This window comes from Heteronotia binoei, chromosome 3 (assembly GCF_032191835.1).
Source record: "Heteronotia binoei isolate CCM8104 ecotype False Entrance Well chromosome 3, APGP_CSIRO_Hbin_v1, whole genome shotgun sequence".
NCBI lineage: Eukaryota > Metazoa > Chordata > Lepidosauria > Squamata > Gekkonidae > Heteronotia > Heteronotia binoei.
In genome coordinates, this window is record NC_083225.1 from 164,363,355 (window position 1) to 164,377,136 (window position 13,782).

The 13,782-nt window shown below is 42.6% G+C and overlaps 1 protein-coding gene across 2 annotated transcripts in view; it reads left to right on the forward strand.

The window, feature by feature from the left end:
• The window catches only part of ZDHHC20 (zinc finger DHHC-type palmitoyltransferase 20), a 50,145-nt gene that overhangs the window by 13,305 nt on the left and 23,058 nt on the right, over positions 1–13,782 (forward strand). For both annotated transcript variants that reach the window (XM_060234803.1, XM_060234801.1), the window contains exons 2-3: positions 1,670–1,696; positions 11,605–11,699. In XM_060234803.1, the coding sequence (XP_060090786.1) occupies positions 1,670–1,696; positions 11,605–11,699 (122 nt within the window). The remainder of the gene's footprint in view (positions 1–1,669; positions 1,697–11,604; positions 11,700–13,782) is intronic.

The window sequence follows — 13,782 nt, forward strand, 5'->3', positions numbered from 1 at the left end:
ACAGGACTGGCAATACAAATCCTGTGCAGATCTGATTTGAATGGATTTAGAAGGGTGTAACAGCATAGGATTACGCTATAAAATACCTGCTATGTTGTGAGTTCTTAATCATAGCCTGCAGTGATTTTGTCCTGGTCCTCTTATCTCATGGTGTTTGGTGTTAGACTCTACTTGCAGATGGTGGTTTTCCTACCCAAGAACATAAGAGAAGCCCAGTTGGATCAAGCCAATGGCCCATCCAGTCCAACACTGTCAAAGGGTGGCAAAAAAATTAGGTGCCATCAGGAGGTCCGCCAGTGGGACCAGAACGCTAGAAGCCCTCCCACTGTTGCTCCCCCCCAAATACAGAGCATCACTTGTCGCAGACAGAGAGCTCCATCTATACCTTGTGGCTAATAGCCACTGATGGACCTCTGCTCTACAGGTTTATCCAGTCCCCTCTTGAAGCAATCTATGTGTGTAGCTGCCACCACCTGTGGCAGTGAATTCCATGCATTAATCACTGCCCTGTACTCTGTGAGGGTCAGGAAGAGGTGAACTCCAGCAGGAAAAGGCAATTAGCAAAAAAAAAGCCCCCTCCCAGTAAGAGCAGGGTTCTCTTACACTTGAAACCGGCTAAGATCCTAGCTGTTGAATTGCATTTCAGAATGTTTTCCCTTCTGCAAGGACAAATGAGACATTTGTCATAATTCACTTATGTATTGAACTGAGCATAGGGCCTTTTTCAGGAACACAGGTGATGGTTGGTACATTAACCTTTGTATTCCAGCGCAGATAAACCACACACTCTGCTTCACACTTGCTGTTTGCTTTTACTGAGCCGCACACATCCTGTGCAACAAATAATTTATCATTGGCTTAAAATCTGGCACACAGCAAAAGACAATTGTTTAACTTGGGAAAGCGGTTGAAGAAAAGATACGGAAGCACTTGTCATGCAAACTAAATTTAGCCACAGAGAAAAAAAGGCAGATTACGGTTAAGATTTTTTTTTTAATTTGAAGGTTAAAATACATTGAGGTCTTGTCCTCCTTCACAAATGATATTAAAACCAGAGAAAATGGCTTGTGCAAGGACTCAAAGTGAATTGAGGTCTTGTTCTCCTTCACAAATTATATTAAAACTGGAGAAAATGGCTTGTGCAAGGACTCAAAGTGAATGAGAGTCATCCCCAGTTTGAATCTGTTGATCACAATACTGGTTATTTTGTGTGTTCATTTTAAAGTGCTGTTTTCCTCTTGTAAATGCAGTCAATGGAGGCTGCTTTTTCAAGGAGGAGATGAGCTCTTCAACCCCTTCCTTTCCTTCCATTTTCTTGATGGAGGAAAATTATTGCTCAAGTTATTTGTGCCCTTGGTGCCGGGGGTGGGGACAAACATCCCAAGTTTTCCTCTAGTGGGGAAAAGGCAACATGGGGATGGGTTTTTTCTCAGTAACAAAGAAAAGGTTCTCCCCACACTGTTCTCTTTCACAAAGGTTCTCCATTTTTATATCCTTCTATAAGCTAGACCAGTGCATGCTAGCTTCTATTGTGATACTCTTTGACTGTTTCTGCATGTGTCACCTCAGTTTCCTTACTACATTTTCATTGTTGTTCACGTTTTATAAATGTTCATTTTGCTAAACACTGCAGGTGTATTTACTGTGGTTTTCTGTTTTTCCCCCCTAGTTACAATTACCTCTACTGGAGAAAAAGGTAGGAATCTCTCCCTGTATATATAAAATATAGTCTAAAAACTGTATTTGTTTTTTTTCTACCTGTCTAGGGAGCATACCTGAATCTTAAACTCATGTTGCTAAATTATTTGTACAACATTACGTTCTGGAATTCCATTAAGATAGATTTTTCAAAATATAACTATGCAAAACTTCCCCCATTCCAACATCTCTTCCTGTGCATATATTTAATTTCCTGCTGATCTCTCCCTTTGCTCCCCCCTGCCTGTTTTTAAAGATTGCAAAGAGTCATTCCTCATTCTGTCTACCTATTACAATCCTATAAATATTGGAATGTGAGAATTAAGTTGCACAGCTGTGATATATTTTAAAGGGTGCACTACAGGATCAGTTAAAAGGATCAGTTTAGCTTGCTAGACATGCATTTGAGAAACTGATAAATGAAATATATCCCATGGGAGTTGAATGGGTATACCTTTGGCCCTTGGTAAGTTGGCAGCGTTTGAGTTTTCATAATTGCTGCTATTATATGTGAGAAATGGGGACATGATCTGTTGGTTTTTCCAGCAGAGGGTTTCTACTGGAAACTGCCCTCCTTCCCCAATATGTTGTTGCCCTTTTATGAGAAATCAGGGAGAAATGATTCAATTTAGAAAATTGCTACCAGGGTCCTCATAAGGTGGCTATTGAAATGTACCCATTTTCATTGAAGGTCTGTGACTGATCACTGGTGTGAGTAGCAGAAGTTCTGCCTAATTTGTATGCCTTTCTCTTTAAAATGTCAGCCTTTCTCTAATTGTTGTTGCATGAGTTCCAGGCTGCTTCAAACACATTTCTCTACATAACTTAATAGGTTGAATCCAGCAATCCTGTCAGCAGGAGGTGCTGCTGGGTACAGATCTTCCCTCCTCCCCCACCACAGTCCTTTCCAACTTCTGTGAAGGTTTGTTCCTGTTGTAGAGACCTGCATGAAGTAATAGCTGTGCACATTGGGAGGCTGCTGTGGAGAGGAGGAAGGGAGTGTAATTGCCTCTTCTGTCAGTGAAGTTGCCTCTTTGGCTGATGGAAAAGGAGGCAGGAAGCATCCCCCTCCTCACTCCAGTTCACCAGTCCCTATGGATATTACCTCAGGCAGGTCCTGTGACTTCAGGTATAAACTTTCCCAGGGCCAGAAGCAGGTGCTGAAGTGGAGGAAGAAACTGGGGAAGATCTGTGGTATTTGTGCTGTATCCAGCCTTATACCTGTTCTTTGTGTGTCTAATTTGTTACCATTTCCCTAAAAATCCTGGGAACGTCAGTTTAATGAGAATGCTAAGAATGGCCTCACTGACAATGAGAGCCCTAATCCCCCATTCAGATTTACACATTCTAGGGTAATACATATTGTATACTAACTCTGTGGTGTATATATGGCCCCCAAGTGTTCTAAATACTTCTTCTTTAGTAGTGCCTTTATTATACTAGTTGGGAACATTGCCAGAGTGTATTTCTTAGTAAGAAGTTGTGCACAGTATACTGTTTTCATCATACCACAGTTCTAATTTTGCCACTTGCAGTTGTTTTCCATCCTTCAATGTGATTTCTGTTGTTTTGGTCATCTTCATTGTTTTTCTTTTCCTGTTCAGTGCTTTGGTATTGCTAATACCTAGACTGTTTGGTTTCTTCTTCTTAGTTCCTTTATGTTTCCTTGTCTGCATTTTTGGCATAATGCTTCCCATAGAACAGTCTGCCCCACATCCTGTATATTAAGTCATTTAAAAATCAAGTGACAGAGGAGCACAGGATTAGGATTCTGTAAGAGAGGATCTCGTGTTCCCCAATAAGTATATTATACAGGATCCTAGGAGTACAGTTTCAAAATTCCTTTCCATGGAAGGAGCGGCTTAAAGCAGGATATTGCTAAAGAAAAGCATATTAACAGTACTACCAAAACAACTGAACATGGGACTCGCATACTTGAAGGACTGTCTCTTACCCTGTTGGGTCCACATGCCAATAAAGATATGTCCAACAGGCACATGATGACCGCCCTATTACATCTGCCTGTCATTGACTGCAGCCTAAACTTTCTTGGTCGTAGCACCTACTCTAAGGAACGGGTTTCCACAGGAGATAGATGAGGCAGCCTTTCTACTAGCTTTCTGTCAGGACCAATGTTCCCTCTAAGCTGCAGTCTTGTGAGCAAAAATTCTACTTCACGAGCTACTGGCATTAAAGTTGTGAGCTACTGTATAAATTAGTGTGTTCTGGGGTCATTCTTCCTGAGCTAAGACAAAAATGTGTGAGCTGAAGGCTTAAAATCTGTGAGCTAGCTCATGCTAACTCAGTTTAGAGGGAACACTGGTCAGAACTGCAAGTTGTTCTTGATTTGGTGGATTTTCTGTTTGAGACTGTTTTCAGGGGCCAATGAAGCGTCCTTTATCCTGTTGGACTTTTGTTAACCTGACAGTCTGCTTTTTAACAGGCATTTTATATGCTGTATTAAATACGATTAATTTTGATTGGATTAAATAGTGGGGCATAGATTTTAAATAAATAAATCTCAGTGCTGGATTCAGAAATTTCAAATTGTTGAATTTAGATAATATATAATTGGCTCAACAGCAGTTAATCTCTGATTTTTATTATTGGAGACTTTACTTCTTTCAGACCTTGGCATTAAGAACACATGATTGACGATGAACTCTGAATTTAAGTTGAACGCTAAACTCAACTTTGATCACTCCCCCCCCCCCCATTTTTTGAAAAGGGAAATTCTGGGGGTGAGTGCAGCAAGACACAGCCCTACAAGATTCCCTTTCCTTAAGGGAAATGATCTGGATAATCCCTTTCCTGTGGTTGTGTGCGGACTCTTATCTGGGAGAACCGGGTTTGATTCCCCACTCCTCCACTTGCACCTGCTGGAATGGCCTTGGGTCAGCCATAGCTCTGGCAGAGGTTGTCCTTGAAAGGGCAGCTGCTGTGAGAGCCCTCTCAGCCCCACCCACCTCACAGGGTGTCTGTTGTGGGGGAGGAAGATAAAGGAGATTGTGAGCTGCTCTGAGACTCTTGAGTGGAGGGCAGAATATAAATCCAATGTCGTCGTCGTCTTCTTTGTCTTCCTTCCATTGAGCTCCTCAGCAGGTCTCAGTCACAGGGGAGAGGGGTGCAACCACACCCTAGTCCCTCTTTCCTGTGGGCTCTCCAGTTGTCTCTGGGCCATGACCATGCTGTTCCTCCCTGCCTGTCACTTTCCCGCCTTTTAAAGTCCCTCCTCCAGGGTGGAGCCTCCCCAGACTTACCAGTCCTCCCTCCTCGGGGCCAAACTGGTGTAAATGGCACTTCCCTCATTCCCTGGGACATGAATGTCCTGACCCCACCTCCCTCCACCACCACCCTCTGATCTCACCGTGTTGGGGCATCCCAGTGTTTCCCACTGCTCTGGCAGGGTCTCCCTTCGTCAGTCCTGCCTGTGGTAAAAGCATGGAAGGGGAAGCCGCCCCCCTCCCCCGAAAGAAATTTCTTATAAATTAGCATTTGTAGTTTTGTCACTGGATGATCCAGTGTGCACAAGTAGCTTCTAGAGCAGATGGAGTTCCTGCAGTGCTTCTATAAGCTTAATAGTATATCTTCTTAAACATTCTTCCTTTTCAGCTTGGAAAAGTAGGACAACAGTTTCTTTTTCATATGAGAAGGCAACAGAAAAAAAAACATTAAACATTAATGTAAGAAAAAGCGCCTCTTGACAGCACGCAATCATTTCTCTTCTCCCTCCACTTCACTTCAGTTGGTAATTATCTCTTAAGATTTGATGTGCATTTCTGACAGCTCTTGAATCTTGAGAGAATAACAATCCCATTTCATTAGCTTCTTAATTAGCTTAAATCACATACACGTGTCTTCAGAAAACCAGGTTGAACTAGACTAATGGAGGAACAGCAAGACAGCTAACTGAGACCAAAAACAAGTAAATTAGGTTGCAAATTAGGTTGCGTAGGGAGCTCTTCACCAAGGCACACTGCCTAAGGCATGACCAATCAATCCACTACACTGATGCAAGTCTCCCAGGCCTGCACAAGCTTTTTGACCTGAGATCTCTGCACAACAGTGCTTTAGTCACTTAAGCTGTCCTGTTCTAAGTAGGAATGATTATGGCTGTTGCAACTGGCCACAACAGTAGCAGAACCTCTGAAGCATGGGGGTTCCAGATTTTCTAGATGTCAGCCACCTAGGATGCTCCAGAAATGTGTTTGTTGGGTGTGTGTGTTTCATCAGTGCAGGGGCAAACCATGCTCTTAGCTTCTATGGAATTTAGCCCCTTTTACATTGATGTGTATTTGCTAGGAAGAAAAATGCATAACGATGATGGCTTAACAATGCAATCCTAAACAGAATTACACCTTCCAAACCCATTGATTTTGCTGTTTAGGATTGCTTCATTCCTTTGTTTAGGGTTGCAGTTTAAAAGGCATCGGTGCAATCTTCATCTAATTATGGCTTGATAGTGCCAGTTTTAATAATAATTTAAAGGCTAATTAATAAACCAGATGCACAATAATGTTACTGTATTCTGCTTAGCACAGGTGTTTAAATATAAATTGTTGTTGCTGCATTCAAATGGAGAATGTCTTCAAGTTGGTGGAAGTCTGTGGCCTTTTCCTTTGTTATTAAATATATCCATGCCTTTTATGATTATTATTTGGGAACACATGACTTCTTCATACAGATAGTCCCTATCTGCTGAAGTTATTTTCTTAAACATAATTTAGCTATGGCTATTAATCAGAGATCATCTATAAGCATGTTCCTTAACATAAACTATGCAAACAGAGTAGATTCCACGTCTCAGCATTACTGTGCCATTTATACCACAACCCATTTCATTGTTTATTGAATGTGCCATCTTGTTGATTGTATTGACTCTGTGTAATCCACCTTGGGTCCCAGTGAGAAAGGTGGACTATAATTAGCTTACATACGAAAATAAATTAATACTATAGAACCCATTTCTCCTTTTGCCAAATATAATTAGCAAAGTAGGTTGCTTCCATCAGCAAGCAACAACTTCATGCCTGAGAAATAGTTTTTATGGAGGAGTTATTTTAACTTGGAAACCTCCTGGTCATCTCTTCTGCAATCATTAGACACTAGTTTCTCCCTTGGGCACACTGTCTTTTCAGTGTAGTATGGCCCTCTCTTGTTTAGCTGGTGCAGATATACCGAGGATCCGTGTGCAGTGAGTCTCATCCCTTTTCTAAATTCATAGTAAGGTTATGAAAGTGCCTGTTAGCATGTGCTTTCCTTCTCTGCTGGCAGTAAACAGAAGCCTTTCATATCTGTAAGAGATGAAATACCTGAAATGGTAGCAATATTTGTCTCTTTGAATGGAAGCCTGGGAGACAAATTGACACTCCGTCTGGCTCATGCTTCCCTTTTTTTTAATCTTTTCATATAGACAGTAATGCAAACAGATTGAAGAGAGATCTCAAAGGAAAACATGTGACAAAAAAGGTGGGAACGTGCAAGAAAACAGAAGGAAGTGGGCATATTAGGTTTGAAGCAGATCACAAATGCAACTGTGCAGTCTTCAGCAATCACAAAGGGACCATAAAGGAAGGGGAGAACAGGCTTAGCAGATCACTAAGAACTGCAGTTGTAGCAGAAAAGATTGAACTGGAGTGTCATAAACAGTGTCCATATGAAAGAGCTATTAGTTTAGGCATATTTGTGGATGCTGTAAAATGTGTTAAAGATATTAGAACCTTTAACAACAGGATGGGTTGATTTTTAAATACTCCAGCTTTCCCATTTGCATGCACGCTAGGTTTTCCTTTTAAAAAGTGAATAGTAATGTTGATTTTTAGAAAGCCCCATGGTAAAGTTGCAATACTGCAGTCCTAAGCTTCTCGCAACCTGAGTTTGATCCCGGCGGAAGTTGAGTTCAGGTAGCTGGCTTGAGGTTGTCTCAGCCTTCCATCCTTCCGAAGTCAGTAAAATGTGTACTCAGCTTGCTGGAAGGAAAGTGTAGATGACTGGGGAAGGCAATGGCGAACCACCCCATAAAAAAGTCTGCTGTGAAAATGTTGTGAAAGCAATGTCACCCCAGAGTTGGAAATGACTGGTGCTTGCACAGGGGACTACCTTTACCTTTAATGTTGATTTGCTGCTGAACAAAGCCATTATACCATACAGAAACGTCATAGAATCAGAGCTGGAAAGACCTCCAGGGTCATCTAGTCCAACCCCCTGCACAATGCAGGAACTTTACAAATACCTTTGCCCAACTCATACATCCCCAGTGATCCTTGCTCCATGCCCAGAAGATGGCAAAAACCTCCAGAAAACCTTGCCAAACTGGGCTGGAGAAAAATTGCTGACCAACCCCAAAGTGTCAATCAGTATTTCCCTGGGCGTGTAAGAAAAGGCCATGAGAACTAAGCACTGATGCAACCTTTCCCACCCTCCCTCTCATGATCTGCCTAACTCACAGCATCAGCATTGCTGTCAGATGGCCATCTAGCCTCTGTTTAAAAACCTCCCAGGAAGGAGAGCCCACCACCTCCTGAGGAAGCCTGTTCCACTGAGGAACCGCTCTAACTGTCAGGAAGTTCTTCCTAATGTATAGCTGGAAACTCTTTTGATTTCAACCCGTTGGTTCTAGTCTGCCCTTCTGGAGCAACAGAAAACAATTCTGCATCATCCTTTATATGACTGCCCTTCAAGTACTTGAAGATGGTGATCATATTACCTCTCATTCGTCTTCTTTCCAGACTAAACATACTGAGCTGCTTCAACCTTTCCTCATAGGACTTGGTCTCCAGACCCTTCATGATATTCCTTGCCCTCCTCTCAACATGTTCCAGTTTGTCTATAACCTTCCTAAATTGTGGTGACCACAACTGAACACAATACTCCAAGTGATGTCTAACCAGAGCAGAGTAAAGCAATTCCATTACTTCACATGAGCTGGACACTATACTTATGTTGTTACAGCCCAAAATTGAATTTGCCTTTTTAGCCACCACATCGCATTGCTGACTCATGTTCAGCATATGATCCAATAAGACCCCCTAGATCAGGAGTGTCAAACATGTGGCCCCAAGGGCCATATCAGGCCCCCGGAAGGTTCCTATCAGATCCCCAATCAACTAACTGTTATCTGCTTCCTTCTCCCTCTCTCTTGCTCCCTTCTGCATAACAGCTTGCTTTGCCAGGCTTGCACAGGAGCTACAGAGCAAAGCCTCTATTTTCTCCATTGGCTGAGGCTCCTCCCTTGGGGGGGAGGAATAGCTTGTTTTGCCAGGCTCTCTCAATCACACAGCAGAGCTACTGAGCCAAGCTGCTCTTCCTTCTGTTAGCTGAGGCTCCTTCCCCTCCTGGTGCCCTGGAGAAGGAGGGAAAGAACCAGAGCTTCCTTTGCCCAGTTACCTGGATCACTTAGGAGAGATACAGTGAAAGCACCTTTAAGACTAACAAGTGCTAATCATGCTTTAAGTTTTTTTAAAAAAATCTTGTGTTTGTCTGTGTCCTTTGTAAAGTTTATATCTCTGCTACATAATCTTAAATAGGAACACACATGGCTCGGCCCATCAAGGTCTCATTTATGTCAGATCTGGCCCTCATAACAAATGAGTTTGACACCCTTGCCCTAGATCCTTTTCACATGTACTATTGCCAAGACAAGTCTCCCCCATCCTATAATTATGCATTTGATTTTTCCTACCTAAATGCAGAACTGTTAAAATCCTTGTTAAAATTCATTTTATTTGTCTTAGCCCAGTTTTCCAGCCTCTCAAGATCCTGTAGCCTGTTTCTGTCTTCTCCCAATTTAGTATCATCTGCAAATTTAATAAGCATTCCCTCTATTCCTTCATCCAAATCATTTATAAAGATGTTGAACAAAACAGATCCCAGGACAGATCCTCGAGGAACTCCACTTGTCACTCCCTTCCAAGAGGATGAAAGTGTGTGTGTAAATTTTTACCGGGGTTAGAAAATGTTACACAGTACAATTTCATATTAAATCCTGATAAAACAAGCCAAATCAGATCACACTCTGTTTTTAGCATCAGATAATGCTCCAGTTCCAACTTTCCTGGAAAACTCACATCACTGCTTATGCCTGATATCAAGCTGCATTATGGTAGAAGTTATCTACCTACCTATCCACACACACATACCACAGATAAACAATATTTTATTTCAAAATATAACCTCTGTACATGTGAACCAAACAACCTAAATTTTATGAAAGCAAGGATTAGTAGCTGTGCAGAGAAAAGCCCCTCCCTCATGGGATAGAACATACATTAGGCTGATATTCATTACTTGAGAAATGAGCAAATTACAAAGCACAGGGGGCATGTATTAAGTATATCTGATCATCTAGGTGGGCTCAGTGGATTATTCTGATGCAAAAAAGAATAGTAATTATTGGAGCCAAAACTGGGTCCCAGTAGTTATGATGTCATATCAGTTCCCTATACCCTTTAACAAGCCCTTTTCATTTATTGTTTACATAAGAGAGTATACCTTAACTCAGTGGCCCAATTCAGCTATCCTACCAAACCATAGCATTTATTGACTAATGGAGCTCAGACCTAGTGTGAGATTCCAAACAGTTTGGCCTCTTTGAGTTTTAGAGGTTCTTCACTACCTTCTGCATTCTGCCTGCTCAGTGTTCCCTTCTCAAGGTGCAGTCACTTCTGAAGGCAGAATATTGGGTTGGACTCAGCCAGTTTGGTGTAGCGGCTAAGTACGCGGACTCTTACCTGGGAGAACCAGGTTTGATTCCCCACTCCTTCACTTGCAGCTGCTGGAATGGCCTTGGGTCAGTCATTGAAAGGGCAGCTGCTATAAGAGCTCTCTCAGCCTCATCTACCTCACAGGGCGTCTGTTGGGGGGGGGGCAAGGGGGAAGGTAAAGGAGATTGTGACCACTCTGAGACTCTGAGATTCAGAGTATAGTATAGGGCGGGATATAAATCCAATTTCTTATTGTCATCTTCTAAATTGGCAGTTTCTGTTGATTCCCCTCTTCCTGCCTCAGACTCTGGCCATGCAATTCCTCGAGGGAGGGGCATGTCTCCCCAAAACAGAGTTTTGTGGAGATCAGTGGGCTGTGGTGGGAAGTAGGAAAGTTCAAGTGTGCTGTTGGAAAATGCAGTCTGGATCCATTAACCAATAACCCCATAGTTTGTTAATTCAGACATCATGCCGTACTACAGCTAGCAGAAACCAGCATTTGCAAACCTACTTAAAATAATGACTCATTGTCCTGTTAAGTCAGCTACCTACAAACCATGATGTGTCAATTTGTAAACCTCATCACGCTGTCATTAATTGTAACAGTTGGCTTGGTGTGATGTCTGAATGAAGCCAGTGTGTTTGATATAGGTTGCCAATTCTGGGTTGGAAATTTTCTAGGAATTTGGGGCAGAGTTTAGGAAGAGAGGTCTGCAGGGGTATGATGCCATAGAGTCCACCCTCAGAAGCTGGCAGCATTTCCTCCAGGAGAATTGATCTCTGTAGTCTAGCGATCACTTTGTGAAAGAACTCCAGGCCCCATCTGGAAACCAGCAACCCTAGTTTGATACTGTATCATGGGTTCATTCATAAGTGATTATAAGTATAGGTTTTGCTTGGATTAAGTTTTGATGGAATTTAGAGTGTTTTTAAATAATCTGCTTATGCCTGATTTTTTTTTTAAAACTGACTTCAAATGTAAATAATATTTTTAATCTGCCTTTCCTAAAACCCTTCCAGTTCTGATTACCTAGCCCTTCAGAAGTAGCCATAGTAGCATAATTGTGGTAATCGAGTTCATTGATACATTAAAGCACACTTAGTTGTGTTTTGCATCCTAAACCATTGCATTTTTGGTTTATCGTTTTTGCTCTTTTTTAGCTGTACTCACTGAAACCTTATTTGTATTTTATTTTTATTGCAGTTGTCTACCTTGTGATTTTTCATCTGTCGTTTGTCATGTTTGTGTGGTCCTATTGGAAGACAATTTTTACATCTCCCGCCTCCCCTTCCAATGAGGTAAATGTCAGCACTGGCAAAATTACACCACTTTTGCTATTGAACCACTTTTGCTACTGATGCTTGCTTTAAAAGTACAATATCACTTATTTTGTTCCCCTTCCGTAATTAATATACAGTTTGTGTTGAGTTATCAGATTATTTTCTATAGCTACCACATTATTTTCGCTTACTATGATTTCATTAATTTGAATGTAAATTGTTCAGATAGTCCATAAGAGAAGCCATGTTGGATCAGGCCAATGGCCCATCCAGTCCAACACTCTGGGCGTTTTCGCACTGACCTTCAAGTGGCGCGACCACCCTCTTCACACCGGAGGATCTACCCGGATTTCGCACAAGAAGCGCCGGCACACCCAAAAGAGCCGGCTACTTCCGTCGCGAAACCCGCTCAAACGGAAACCGCCAAGAAGCAGGAAAACGTTTGAGCGGGTTTCGCGACGGAAGTCGCCGGCTCTTTTGGGTGCGCCGGCGCTTCTTGTGCGAAATCCGGGCAGATCCTCCGGTGTGAAGAGGGTGGTCGCGCCACTTGAAGGTCAGTGCGAAAACGCCCTCTATGTCACACAGTGGTAAAAAAAAAAAACAGGTGCCATCAGGTCTATCGGTGGGGCCAGTGACACTAGAAGCCACCACACTGTTGCCCCTCCCAAGCACCAAGTCCTGGTGAAGTAATCTGATAATACAACATTCAGGTATAACATTTTGAAATGCAGTCCTGTTATTTAAATTTATAATCCTGTTATCTGACTCAGCACATACTTGTTTCTGTAAACCTCTGTAGCTTAACAATTTTGCATTACAATTAGAGTTTAGTCTCGTTTAGGAGCTGCTCTTGTTGTAAGCAGACTGCCCAAAACAGTCTGCCCAAAACACCAAACAACAAAGGCCATAATTTTGTTACAATTCATACTGAGAGCATCTGACTACATGTACGTCATCCTTTTAAAAAGCCAATTTGCAAGGATAGCCAAGTGAACTTCTTAGAGTTCTATCTTTGTCTTTCTGTTCTTGGATTCCACAGGCAGCTGCATCTATCTTATAATATCTAGTATACCATAAAATGAGTATTTTAAAAGATCCAAGGAAACTGGTATAACCAGTGTGGTATGTGTGCTTAGAGTTTTGGACAAGACCTGAGTAGATAGGGGTACAAATCCCCACTCACTATGAAACTTACTGGGTAACCTTGGGCCAGACATTTTCTCATAGCTTAACCTACCTCACAGGATTGTTGTGACCATAAAATGGAAGGGGGGGATCCTGTTTGACTCCCTGCATTCCTTGGAATAAAGGTAGGATAAACATGTACTAAAGTAAATACAGGCAACCTACATGTTCAGAGTTAACACAGTGTCACCTCAGTTTTGTGCTGAGCAGGGCGGGGCCATATTAACCCAACATGCTAAATACTCAACATGCAGAACAGAGCCAGGATCATATTGTCTGGAACTAATACTGCAAACCCTAGACTATAATTTATTAAAAGCATTTGTATGCCATCCACACACAAATATGAGAAGTGAGGTCTGTGAGGGAATGCCATGTGAAACAGATAAATTTTGCTGGTAGAAGACAGTGATAGAGAAGGATAGACAAATCTCCCTTTCCTGAAAAAATTAAAAACGAGGCTTTTGTGAGAGAGGCGACTCTAACATGTATAGCTGTAGCATAATGTTTTTGAAAAATACTGCTGTCTTTTTAAGGAGTCAAAACAATTCTTCTTCATACATTCTTCCACACAGTAGAGCAGGGCTACTCTTTCTGTCACTGTGAAAAGTTAGGCTGTAGCTAGGGTGGCCAGACCGTCCCGGTCACCCGGGAAAGTCCCGGTTCTGGCCCCCAATTCCCGGCTCCCGGGCTGGCTATACCAGGACCATTGGAGGTCCCGGTTTAGCCAGCCAGAGAGCCGGTGGGCCGCGCGTGCAGGCGGGGAAGGCGGTGAGGGAGGGAGGGAGCGTCCCTGTGCGTGCGCAGGGCGATTGTGGCGGGCTCTGCGCATGCGCAGGGACGCTCCCTTTCTCACTCGCCGCCTTCCCCGCCCGCGCGCGGGCCTCCACTGCAGGCGGAGGCCGGGGAGGCGGCG